General features: G+C 54.8%; 1 protein-coding gene across 3 annotated transcripts in view; it reads left to right on the top strand.

Annotated features, from left to right (window-relative positions):
* Position 1: 1 nt before the first annotated feature.
* Positions 2-12,147, top strand: part of TOM1 (target of myb1 membrane trafficking protein) — a 43,539-nt gene continuing 31,393 nt past the window's right edge. For all 3 annotated transcript variants that reach the window (XM_006170328.3, XM_006170327.3, XM_006170326.3), the window contains exons 1-2: positions 2-100; positions 11,346-11,430. In XM_006170328.3, coding sequence (XP_006170390.1) covers positions 49-100; positions 11,346-11,430 — 137 coding nt within the window. In that variant the 5' untranslated portion in view covers positions 2-48. The remainder of the gene's footprint in view (positions 101-11,345; positions 11,431-12,147) is intronic.

Raw genomic sequence — 12,147 nt, 5'->3', positions numbered from 1 at the left:
TTGGCTGTCAGCTGATTCCCTGGGTTGGTGGCTGCGGCAGCCGTGGCGATGGACTTTCTCCTGGGGAACCCGTTCAGCTCTCCGGTGGGACAGCGCATCGGTGAGTCCCCGGGGCCCCGCACAGCCCCACCTCAGTGCGCCGCACCCGGCCACGGTCTCCAGGGGCGCCTCCACGTCCCGAGTCTGAGACCGAGGAAGGCGGGGAGGCCAACGAGGCTGGCGTGCTTCTCCCCGTGCTGGCCCCGCCCACGCCCCGCCCACCTTTGGTTGACAAGAGCGTGAGCCATTAGGGAGCCTTGGCTTGTGATGGGTGCGTATGGCAGCCAATAAGTAAAGAGAGAGGGCGGGTCCGGGCGGGTCTAGTTCAGCCTGCGCATATCTGCTGGGGTCCGGAATCCGGGGAGAAAGTTTTCGGGGTTAAAGGGACTACGTGGTTGTGCGGTCGTTGGGCCGCTCGACTGTTTCCTACGCGACTTCCCCAGCCCGGGTGCAGCCTCCCGGGCTCCTGACGGCTCCTTCTTGGCTTCCAGCGCTCTCCGGGCACGGTTACCGGAGAAGGCTACAGGTCCCTTCTCCCAGGACCCGGAGGGCTAGGGCTTGGTGTGTGTGTGTGTGGTGGGGGGGGACCTGCGGAAGGGAGACCAGGCGCCCCACCTTCCCCGGACCCGGAGAGCCCAGAGACCCGCCGGAGCAGTAGGCCAGGACTGACAGCCCCGGATCTCTGAGCATGTCTGCCATGGCCCCTTCCACGACTCAGCATCAGGTGGACCCTCTCGGACTCGCAGAAGCTCTGAGCCGACGGTGATCTTAGAAAGCGCCCTGGCCAGCTGCCCGCATCCATTAGGGTCGGTCTCCGTAGACCGGAGCCGGGCTGCTGGCCCAGCCTTCTGGCCGTTTGTCGGTGTTTCTTTGCGCCCTCTTGGCAGGAGGCGTCCAGTTTTGTGACGCATCCTCCCAGCCTCAAGGTCTCCTCACCTGCACTCGGCATAGTAATAGTCCCTACCGCGTGAGCTTGTTGCAGAAATTAAGTTCGTTAATAAATGTGAAGTACTGAGAACAGTACCTGGCACATGACCAGGGCCGTATAAAAAAAAAAAAAAAAAAGTTCTATTCAGTATCTTTCTTACCGAGACACCACCGGTGAGGGTCAGAATCCCTGGAAATCGTTGGGTGCTTGCTGGTCTTTAGGAGCCCCAGCGCACGTAGACCCACAGGGACAGTCTGGGTGTGCCCCCGTATCGCACGAAGGAACGAAGGAACTGCGTCAGCTCTGCGAGAGTATCTCAACCTTTGATGACTTTTTGCCTTAAGTCCTTACTGGGAAAACTGGATCTTTAAAGAAAACATTCTTTCCATCCTTACTGTGTCGGAAGCCACACCCCTCTAAAGGCTGTCCACCCAGCCCTGACACTGTGTTGTAATCCCTGCAGGCTGTTTATGGCTCTTTGGCGGTTTTGTAATCAATTCTTCCGAGGAGGAGGTGGCAGACCAGTATTTACACACCAGGAAACTCTGGGACCAGGAGAGGAACTGCCCTCTGGCAGGAGCAGCCTTCAGCAGCACACAGTGTGGCCCTCAGCGCAGGGAGTCACGGTTTGGGACTGAAGGGAGAAAGCAGCTCGGCACTCGTCTTTATTTCTTTGATTATAGTTACCACGGCTTTTATCACATGCCAAGTTTGAGGTTTCCTGCTTAATAATAAATAAATTAAAAATAAATTAAAAATCTGGCCTGCATATTCCCGAGGCTTTGTGGAGAAGCTCACATGGGCTGTGGGTTGTAGCTGGTGAAAGAAACTTTGGCTCCACTTCTTACCCTGAGGGGTTGCCTTTATTAGGCAAAAAATACTGCTGTCCCAAGAGAAGGGTACAGTCCTTAAACCTCAGAGGACAAACTAGACTTTACTGCTGACTAGTCCTTACCTTGGGGATCTTCTTTTTTTTTTGGAGAGGTTTTCGCTTTAGGGCGCGTGCGCTCACCAGACAGAGACATAGAGACAGAAAGCGAGAAATCACCCCCCAGGGGGGATGGCCACACCGCAATCCCTTCTCCTCCATTCTCCTCTCGGGATCTTGGGCACGCACGCACACGCGCCCGGCGTGAGTTTTAAGCCACCGGGTCCGGGACATGAACCGCGGTCGACTACGTGGGAGTCCAGCAACACAGCCATTATGCTAACTGCTGGTTCCCCCTTGGGGAATCTTCTAACCCAGGGGTTCAGATCAGGACCCCCGAGGAGGGCTTGCTGTGCAAGAGCAACTGGCTGGGGTCCTCCCCTGGAGTTTCTGACTCTCTAGGTCTGGGGGGCCCCTAACATTTGCATTTCTAGCAATGCCCAGGTGATACTGATGCAGCTGGCTTGGAGACCACAGACGGAGCCTCTGTTCTAGCCCAGCCCCTTTCATTTTACACGGGAGCAGATGGAGGCCCAGCGAGGGGAAGGGGGAGAACAGCTCACCCAAGACCCCAGGAACGGACAGCAGAGCTGAGGCGTACCATCCCAAGCCACTGAAATTCGAGCCAAAGCAGAAGAGGCTCTGAAAGTAGAATTAAATGAAGCATGTCTGCCGTCTGAATTAGTGCCCTCAGTATCCCTTCTTACTTGGGATAGAAAGGCAGAAGTGCTGCAGTTGGCTAGATTAGTAAGGACGCGCTGGTAACATTACCTGCTCGCATCTGTGTAAACCAGGCCCCTCTTCGCTGCAGGCACAGTGTAATTTCTTCTCAAGCCTGCCAAGTCCCCAGCCCTTGTTTGAGAGTAGAGCCCTGTAATTGCATCCTGAGGACAGCGGGTTCTAATGGTGCTAATTGGGGGTGTGTGTCACTCGACTCTGCAAGTTCTCATCACGCGCACACACACACGTGCACACACGCGCTCGCGCATGTGCACACCTTCTTTCCTCTGTCTGGACCTTTACCCCTCTGGAATGTCTGCCCCTCTGACCCCGCAGAAAAGCCCAGAGATGAGCTCATCCTTCAAAGCACAGGGCATTATCACCTCCCCGCTGAGGCCTCTCCTGACTGCTTCAGGTTCAGCCATTGCTTTTTTGCTCTCCCATCGTCCTAGCTACTCAGACTCATTCATGGCATGTCTGAGCTCAGAGCCTCAGCATCCTCCTCAGTAGAATGTTGACGCAAACAACAGCCACCTCACAGGGAGCTTATGAGAACAAAGCGAGCTAGTCCCCAGAGAGTGCCTGGCACGGGGCGAGTGTGCAGTAAACATTTGTCATGCCATTATCAGCATCAGCATCTTTATCGTTTCCGCCATCATCTCAGTAATAGATGTGCATGTCTATACTCCAGCTAGACTGGACTTCTTGAGTTTTAAAGTTTCTGCCACAGGGCATGTGTGCTTGCTGGAGGTGAGAGAAACTGAGAGGGAAAGTTAGAAATCATCCCCCCAGGAGGGATGGCCATGCCATCTCTATTCTCCTCTCAGGATTTTGGGTACACATGTACATGTGCCTGACGTGATTTTTAAGCCACCAGGTCCAGGGCTCGAACTGCAGTTAGCCATGGGGGATTCCAGCATCTGCACCACCACACTGGCCCCTTGCAAGTGTACCTTGTTTATCCTTACCTGCAGCAGCTAGCACGGCACAGGCACACAGGAGGGAAGAGGGAGAAAAGGAAAAGGACCTTTAGCGGCAGACCGCACACCCAATATTAGACCACTGTCCTGGGTATTCATCTTCACAGTGGCCCTCTAGGGTTTTGCAATTTTTTTTTTTTCATTTTACCAAAAGTGAGTCTGGAACAAGTATCACTCACTCGCATTTCCCAGCTGCTCAGGACAAGAGCCCAAAGCCAGGGCTTCCCCTGCACCCTTAACCACGCTTCCTAGAGCTGCTCAGTGCTCGCCGTAAGTTTCTGTTAGAGTTTCTATTAGTCCAACCTCCACGAGTCACAGTGAGAGAGCTGTGTACCAGTTAGGACATGCGGATGAGCCCTCACACACTGCCAGGTCCCTCACCCTCGTCGACGACCAGGAGAGGATCTCAGCTCCTTGGTACTAGGCAGGATCGACACAGGCCTCTTTCACTCTGGGCATGCTGGAGGATGCGCCAGCCCTGGGCCCACAGTGTCAGAATCTCTACCCTTACCTTAGTGTGCCCCACTTTAGCCAGACTTGAAGTGTCGGTTTGCTGATGTGTAAGTGCAGGAGACGTGAGAGCCCAAGTCTACCCTGAGGATGACAGGGATGAGGTCTGGAAAGGGCTTTGCGTCAGCCGTTCATGTAGTAGTAAGGCCCAGGGGGAGCTTGATCGGACCAAGTGTTCTTCACCGGCTTAGTTGCTTGGAGCAAGTTACTTAATCTCCCTGTTACTCCATTTCCTCATCTGTAAAATAAGGGTAATCACAGCACCCATCAGATGCGGTTGTTGGGTCGTTCTGTTGGGAAGCACGTGGCGCGTCTCTGCCAGCCAGGAAGTCTCCCTAATTATTGTTAGCTGTTGTGATTTTCCTTTTTTCGCTTTCCTGTCTCTGGGCACTGCCCGAGAGCTGCAGTGCCAACCCGGGGTCAGACGCCAGCGCCGCCCTTCTGTGGTCTTTGGTGCTGGGAGTGAGCAGTCACAGGCTGGGCCGCATAGCCGCTGACACGGGCGGGTCAGGTTTCAGGCTGTGGGTGGAGCCCATTCTCACTTGGGATTAGGCCTTTGCCTGACGGTTTGGATGGAACTAGTGAATAGGTCTTGTTCCCTCACTGAGCTGAAAGAATAAGAGTAAAGCCCTGATTTCCGCTCTTCTGGTTTTAGGGAAGAAAACAAAAACTTTAGTGTCTTCTCAGTAGCTTGGACTCAGGACACGTTAACTCTGTACCTTCTGACCAGGGAGGGCACAATCTAGACCAGTACTCTGCAAACGGTCCTCTACCTGCTGCCTTCACGTTCTGCGTCTACACTCTACCACCTCATCATGGTTATTATTTTTTAGGTTTTCACCATAGGGCACGTGTGCTCACTGGAGAGAGAGAAAGCAGGAAAGCAAGAAATCATCCCCAGGGGAATGTCCACACCACCACCCCCTCTCCTTCATTCTCCTCTTGGGATTGGTCTCACACACACATGCACACACACCTGGTGGGTTTCCCAAGCTACCAGAGGCAGGCCTCGAACTGTGCAGTCAACCATGTGAGATCCGGCTGCCTTAAACTCCATGCCCCTGCTGGCCAGGCTCACCTTTTCTAACTTGAGCTCATCTGGTGTAATTAAATCCATAAAACACGGCTTTGATGAGCCGGTTTCTGTCTTTTCCTCCTCTGCATTAAAGTAAATGTGTAACTAAAACACCCTGAAGTTTGCCATGAGCCCATCTGGTGCGACCCCAGGTGGCACAGGTTGGCTGCTGGGTAGTGAGCAGTCTGAAATAAGGTCAGAGCTGGGGTTTGGCATCTGAGAGCCGGGGTCAGGTGCCAGCTCCCCCACTTCCCAGCTGCGTGACTCAGGAAAATGACAAGACTTCCACGGGCCTTGTGCCTCAGGGGCCGTGGGAAACCAGGCAGTTGGTAGGGCTCTTAGAAGTGCCGTGGAGCAGTGCTATACGAGACCCGAGGAGAGGTGCTGGGCTCTGCCTCTGCCAGGGACAGGGAGGGGAGGGAAGAGCCGGCCAGACCACATGGGCCGAGACAGACAGGTGCACACAGCGGTGCCAGTAGAAATAGTTTTCTCTAGATCCTTTCAGGGTGGAAAGGGCTGCCTCGTTGGTTGTGAGTGCCCCTGACTTGTTGCATGGTGCAGTGCCTGCCTGGTGGCTGCTGATTTGTGTGTGTCCCATTTAGCTAGGCCAGACACCCAAATGGTCAGACGTTATTGTGCTGAGTTGTTGGGAAGGTCATGATCTGTGTCTCTGTTTTTCTATGCAAAATGCATCATGACTTTCCCCACCACCCAGTAGATGTTTCCGTGAAGGTGTTTTGTAGACTAGGTCAGCGTTTAAATCAGTAGACTATTTCAAGCAGATTGCCCCCCATGATGTGGGTGGGCCTTCACCAATCAGCTGAAGGCCAGGATAGAAAAAGACTGAGCTAGCTCCCCAGAACAAGAGCAAGTTCTGCCAGCAGGCTGCACTTGGCCTCGAATCTGGGTCTGCCCCAGGTGTCCAGCCTCCAGCTGGCCCTGCAGAACTAGGACCTGCCACACCCTCACCGTCCTGTGCACAGTTTAACACAAATCTGTTTCTCTGGGGTCGAATTCTCGACGGGGATATGAAAGGGCTCGACAAGATCCTCTGGAGGGGTGCTAAGCCAAGGAGATAAAGGTCTGGTTCCGTGTATGACGTCCTTGCTGGCCCTCTTCAGTGGTATTTGCGTCACCGCGCTCGTGTTCTCTCCGAAATGTTCCAGCAATGCCTTTAGAGGTAAAATCCCGCATCAGTATCCAGCGTGGCAGGTTACTGATCCCCAAGTTTGACATCCATGAGTTTCTTTTCCTTCGCCGGTACGACTGACGCCATCTTGGAGTCCTGGTGTCCGCTGCCAGCTCTTAGACGTTTTTGATGAGAAAGATGTCTTCAACGTTTCACAGGTGCCTTGGGCATTTTCTTTCTTTTCTTTCTTTCTTTTTTTTGGGATCAACCCTCAGATATTTATTTCTCTTATCCTAAGCTCTGCTAGAGGGAAGACAGTGATCACTTACCCTTGGCAGGGCAGGCAGAGAAGCCTAAAGGGTTGAACCCCAGCTGGCTGGTCCAGTGGAAGAGGGCATGCCCTGGTGGGAAATTCCTTGGGATCAGAGGAAGATTTCCACATGAAGGAGGAAAGAAAGGGGGACTGCTTGACTGTACTGCAGGTGGCTGACTCAGCCAGAGATAGCAGCTGAACAACCCAGATGTAGTAAAAGACCACCTGGCTGCTGTCTGAACACCACCTTAACCCCCCACCCTAAATCCCTTAGAAATCCCGCACCCCCACTCTTCAGGGCCGATGCTACTCTCTTGTCTGGCCCCTTTCCTCCCTTTGGAGAGTGAGTAATAAGCCTTTCCTACCCACTTACTCTCTGAGTCTGAATTTGTTCACAGCCTGCAGCTCGCTCTATTTTTTTTCAAATAATTATTTATTTTAGTTTTGTTTATTCATTCATTTTATTTATTTTAATTTCACCAGGAAGAGACACAGAGAGAGTTAGAGAAAGTGAGAAACCAGGCCACCAGATCCGGGACTCGAACCGCAGTCGGCCACATGGGAGTGCCTTAACCACCATGCCAACTGCTGGTCCCCTGCAGCTCGTTCTTAATAGTCTTCACCTCAGACGGCCACTTCAGGCCTCTCTTGCTCTCTCTTACCTGGAGGGTTCTAGAAAACTGTTTCATCGAGCCGAAATGCTCTTCAGTAAGGTGCTATAGTTAGTTACATCAACTTTAAAATTGTAGGTTGCAGAAGCAATACCGTCTGTACGGTATTTAGGGTTTCTCTTGTGGCCTGTGGTTAAAAAATGACAGGGTAGAGGCAGCCAGGGTTTGGAGGAAGGGCAGTTCAGCAACTTAGGAAACTAATGGAACTTTCCATTCTAGGTCTGGGAAGGTATTCCTTTGGAAAATAGGCTTGAAGACAAGCTGCCGACTAGGGGGAAAGTGACTTCTGCTTGTGTGTGATTTTAAAATCTCTTATGGGAGTGCTTGACATTTTTAAACAATTATTATGTGGTTGATATTTAGTAAAGGATGACCTTTTTCTTGGTGCTTACTGAGTGCTAGGTATCACAGAGCATGCTTGGAATGCCTTCTCATCTCCTTCCCACACAGTCCTGGAAGCTGAGTACTCTAGTTGTCCCTGTTCTGTGAAGGAGCTGAGGCACAGAGAAGCTAAGGAGTTCACCCAGGGTCACACAGCGAACGGGTGCACAAGTCAGGACTTACATGTAATTGGCTCCTAACTCGTCCGCCTCACTGTTTCCCCCTAGCACTGAAAAGGTCCCACTGGGTCTTTCTGTATTTCTGTACCACCTTCCCCCTTTTAACAGAGTGCCTCATGGCAGGAAACAGGAGTGAAAGCCCTAGCTGCCTGTATCTCTGTCACTGAGAAGATAAAAACCTCCCGGGACTCCCCCCACCAGGAGCCGTCCACTTAGGCCTCCGTGGCCAGGACTGAGTCCAGGCCCACAGAGGAAACTAGAGAAGCCAAGTGCTCTGAGCCGGTAGAGCGTGTCTTTCGCAACAACTCTACGCGGTGGCGTTAATACAACCTCCCGTCGTCACGGGGCGCGGGCAGAAGTGCAGGACGCAACGTGGGAGGGCGAGTGTGGCATGGGAGCTCCACGCTGCCTGCCCAGGCAGGGAGGCCGTGGAGATGGTGTCGGCTGGAGTGGTCCCAGGCTCAGAGGCTGTTAGGGCAGGACAGAGTCGAAGAGGGACATGGAACTCTCAGCAAGTATGAAGAGACTGGTGGGTTGAAGACAGGTGTGCATTCCCACCCAGGCTGTTGAGGCTCGAGGGGTGCCAAACGTGGAAGCATTTCACTTAAAGCCCGGGGCTGTGAAGGTTTACTGTGCGGTGAATGCAGCCTCCACCCGGCCGTCCTGCCTCAGTCATTCAGCGAACAGCTGCTGCCAGTTCTCAAGGCCTCCTCAGTGCAGAGAGCTGGGTGATTCTCAAACTGGAATCCCCACCCTTAAGGAACCCGGGCCCAGTGCTGCTGAGTACTTTGACTCCCGCTCCACTAAGGGAGCTGTGGTTGTGGCCCTCTGGGGGGGAAGAGCCAGCCCTCTGGAGGGGTGGGGGTGTCAGACAGCTCCACTGGAGACCTGACCTTAAACTGGGTCTGCAGCCTGGGTCCAGGCTGGAATGGGGGAGCCCGTTCCTAGAAGCAGGCAGCTTGTTCAAAAGCACAGAGCCTGGGGAGGGCAGCGGCCTAGGCTGTGGCTGGAGGGAGCAAGAAAGAGGCCTGGGCCTGGTCCGACCACCATGGGTGGGCAGTGGCCCAGTGTAGTGGCTGCAGTGCAGCAGTCCCGTGGGAAAACAAGGCAGGAAAGGAACAGGAAACCCAGCCAGCTGCGACTGGACACACCTTGTGTACTTCAAAGGGTGGCCCTTCCAGTGTCAGTTGCCAGCCCACCAGTGTCTGTCAAGCACCTGCTGTTCCATTGAACACCTGCAGAAATGGCCTCCTCCGAAGCCACAGACGGAGCCCAGCTGGCTCCGTGACCGCGAGGACAGCTGTCCTGCTCGGGACCGTAGGCTTTCTTGCCCTGCCCCTGGCGTGGTGGCCCATCAGGGAAGGCAGTGACTGCTAGAGGAGGAAGAGGAGGCGGTGGTGCCAGGCAAGTGGGCACTCAGCTCGAGGCTGCGCACCCAGGCCGTCTGCAGGCTCAGGCTGTCATTCCACAGCACCTGTGACCCTCTGCTCTGTCCCACCAGAGGGCAGGCCTCCCTCCGGGGGCAGAGGGTGGAGAGCACAGGGACTCAGAGTCGCGTGGCCTGGCGTCTCCCCCCACTCCAGCACACCCAGGCCTTGGCCCGTCTGCGAGCCCCTGCAAGTCAGCTACCAGCACAACAGAAGCGGGTGGACCTGACGAGGGCTTCACCGAGAATCCCCCCTTGGTGATGAGAGCTGGTCCTTTGCCATCGTCCTCCATGATGCTGTGGTCACCGCAGTACAGGATAGAGTGAGGTCCCCCCTCGGGTAGGGCCTCGAAGCGAGCAGGGATTAGCCGACTCGATTCCTTTCCTGGATCGGCGCTTCCACGCCTCACGCCCCTGGTGCCGTCCAGCACTGGGCTGTTCCCAAGGGCACGACCTTGTGGGTTTTGCTCGCTGATGTCCCCCAGGGCCTGGATGAGGGGTGTGGGGTATGTCTGAGAGGCACGTTGAGGATACGGATCTGAGAACCAGACCTCACTGGCTCCAAATCTCTCCTCTGTGACTTAGAGACTGCGTGACCAGGGCGGGTCCCTGTGCCATCAGGGCACTCTTCTAAGGGTCGTGGTGAATCGTAACCGGGGTGCGAAGTGCTTGTCAGTCCCATGCTTGGTGCATACTGAGTGCCAAGTGAGCGTGTGTGTGGTGGTGGTTTGTGAACTGGACACCCGACTTCCAGGCAGAACCCCTGGGCCCTGAAGGAACAAGGCCCATTCTGTCCTGTCCCTCTCAGCCTGGCCCTCCCAGTCTCTGATGAGTTCAGGTCGACCCTCAGGTAGGCAGGGTTATGGACAGTGTTTTAACAGAAAAAAGAAGGTTAGATCTGTGTTTGAGAGGAGAGCAGAGAGGTGACAGTCTGGGCCAGGGGAAGGTGCCATCCTGGTGACAGTGAGCCACGTGGGGCTGTTGGAGCATGCAGGGTGGGAAGGAGCAGGCTCGGGTCTGCTGCTTCGGAGGCTGATCCACTGAGCACCTGCAGAAATGGCCTCCTCCAGTCACAGACGGGAGCCCAGCCACCTCCGTGACCATGAGGACAGCAGTCCTGCTCGGGGTTGTAGGTCACCCCCAAGGATGAGAAGCTGGGACCAGGGCCCACGGTACCAGATCAGGGCAGGCCAGGGGCGGAGACTGTACGTGTCTTAGGTGACCACACGTTTCCTCTCTCGACCCAAGTCACATTGTCCCAGTTCCTCGTCGCTGACCTTTGCTTGTGGTGCAGACGGTGACTGCTAGGACAGCCACAGCACCCCGGGCACAAGCAGCCTTATCCCAGCTGGCAGGCACGACGACAGAGCCGCGGAGAGGCCGTGTCTTTGCCCAGTGTCTGGGAGTCAGGAGAGGCGGCCAGACTCGTGCGACTCCAGCGCCTGTGCCACTGCCCTTGCTGAGTGGCCGGGCGTCTTGCTGTCATGCCAGGCAGATGAGTGGGAGCTCTCCTGCAAGGCGGTATCTACACCAGGCCCAGCAGAGGACAAACTGCTGAGCCCCAGGACTGCCAGCAAAGCTGCCTGGTGGCAAGTGGCGGTTGGCAGAGCCTGGCTCCCTTGGGAGCTGGGAGATAGAAGCACAACCACCATCCAGGAGCCCTGGAAGGTCACTACCAGCCGTCCAAGGTCAGGGAGTTGGTTCTCATCTCCTGGGTAACTGGTAGCCACTATCTGTGCTTTCATTCTCCTTAAATAGCAACGGAGTTAAAAACAAAACAGGTGTCTCCAGATCCCTGCGGGTTTGATATTCTGTCCGTGATGGAGACGCCTGCCCTAGGGAATCTGACCGGGAGTGCTCCTCTCTCACTTCCACATGCACATGCGTGTGCTCTCTCGTAGATAAAGAACATCCTGTTTTAATGGTTTGTTTTATGTGATGGGCAGCATCTGGCCACTTGCCTCCTCTCCCACCGCCTCTGCCTCCCTCAGCCCTCTCCACCACCGTCAGAGCTTGTCCGCTGGGATCCCTACACACCTTTCTGATTTGTGCTTTCTTCTCCCCAGAGAAAGCCACGGAGGGCTCCCTGCAGAGTGAGGACTGGGCCCTCAATATGGAGATCTGCGACATCATCAATGAGACCGAAGAGGGGTAAGGGCCCTTGAGGGGGCAGCCGTGACAGGGGGACACATCAGCATTGACCTGCACTTCGCAGCCTGCCGGACAGCCCCGCCCCAGCCCCATCACCGCCACCTGCAAGTCCAATCCTATTTCTGACCCTTGGTACTGGGAGGAGCTGTAGAGGTGGTCTGGGCCCCACCCCAGGTAGGAATGCAGCGTAGTAAACATCCAGAACCTTGAGCCTATCCATCCCTCTGTCCACCTCCCTCAGATCGTGGCGTCCTCCTAATTGCCCCCAGCTCCTCCCACAGCCTGGGTACGGGCTCTCACCGCAGCCTGGACCACTTTTCCCTCCCTCCATGGACCGGTCCTTCCCATACTTCCCTGGAATGTAGGGTCCTCAGAAGCAGGGCATGTGGTTGTTCACCACTGTGTTCTCAGCACCTAGCAGGGCCCACGCATAGTGGGTGCTTAGTGAGACCTGGACAGATGGGTGGATGGACAGATTGAGAAGCTGGCAATGATGGGTGTCAGGACACTAGGGCTACAGGTTACTTGTTTCTTAAATTTCAGCATGCTTCAGAACCACCTATATGGGATCCATGCAGATTGGGGGGCCTGACTCCCCAAGAATTTGGTTCAGGTGGTCTGTGGTGGGAGCCCTGAGTTCTGCATTTCTTTTTTTTTTTTTTTTTTTTTTTAGAAGTTTTTTCTTTAGGGGGGATGCGCTCTCCAGAAAAACAAAAA

The sequence above is a fragment of the Tupaia chinensis genome, unplaced genomic scaffold, assembly GCF_000334495.1.
Source record: "Tupaia chinensis unplaced genomic scaffold, TupChi_1.0 Scaffold148234_1, whole genome shotgun sequence".
Lineage (NCBI taxonomy): Eukaryota > Metazoa > Chordata > Mammalia > Scandentia > Tupaiidae > Tupaia > Tupaia belangeri.
Note: the sequence above shows the minus strand (reverse complement) of the source record. Positions and strands in the feature narration are given on the sequence as shown.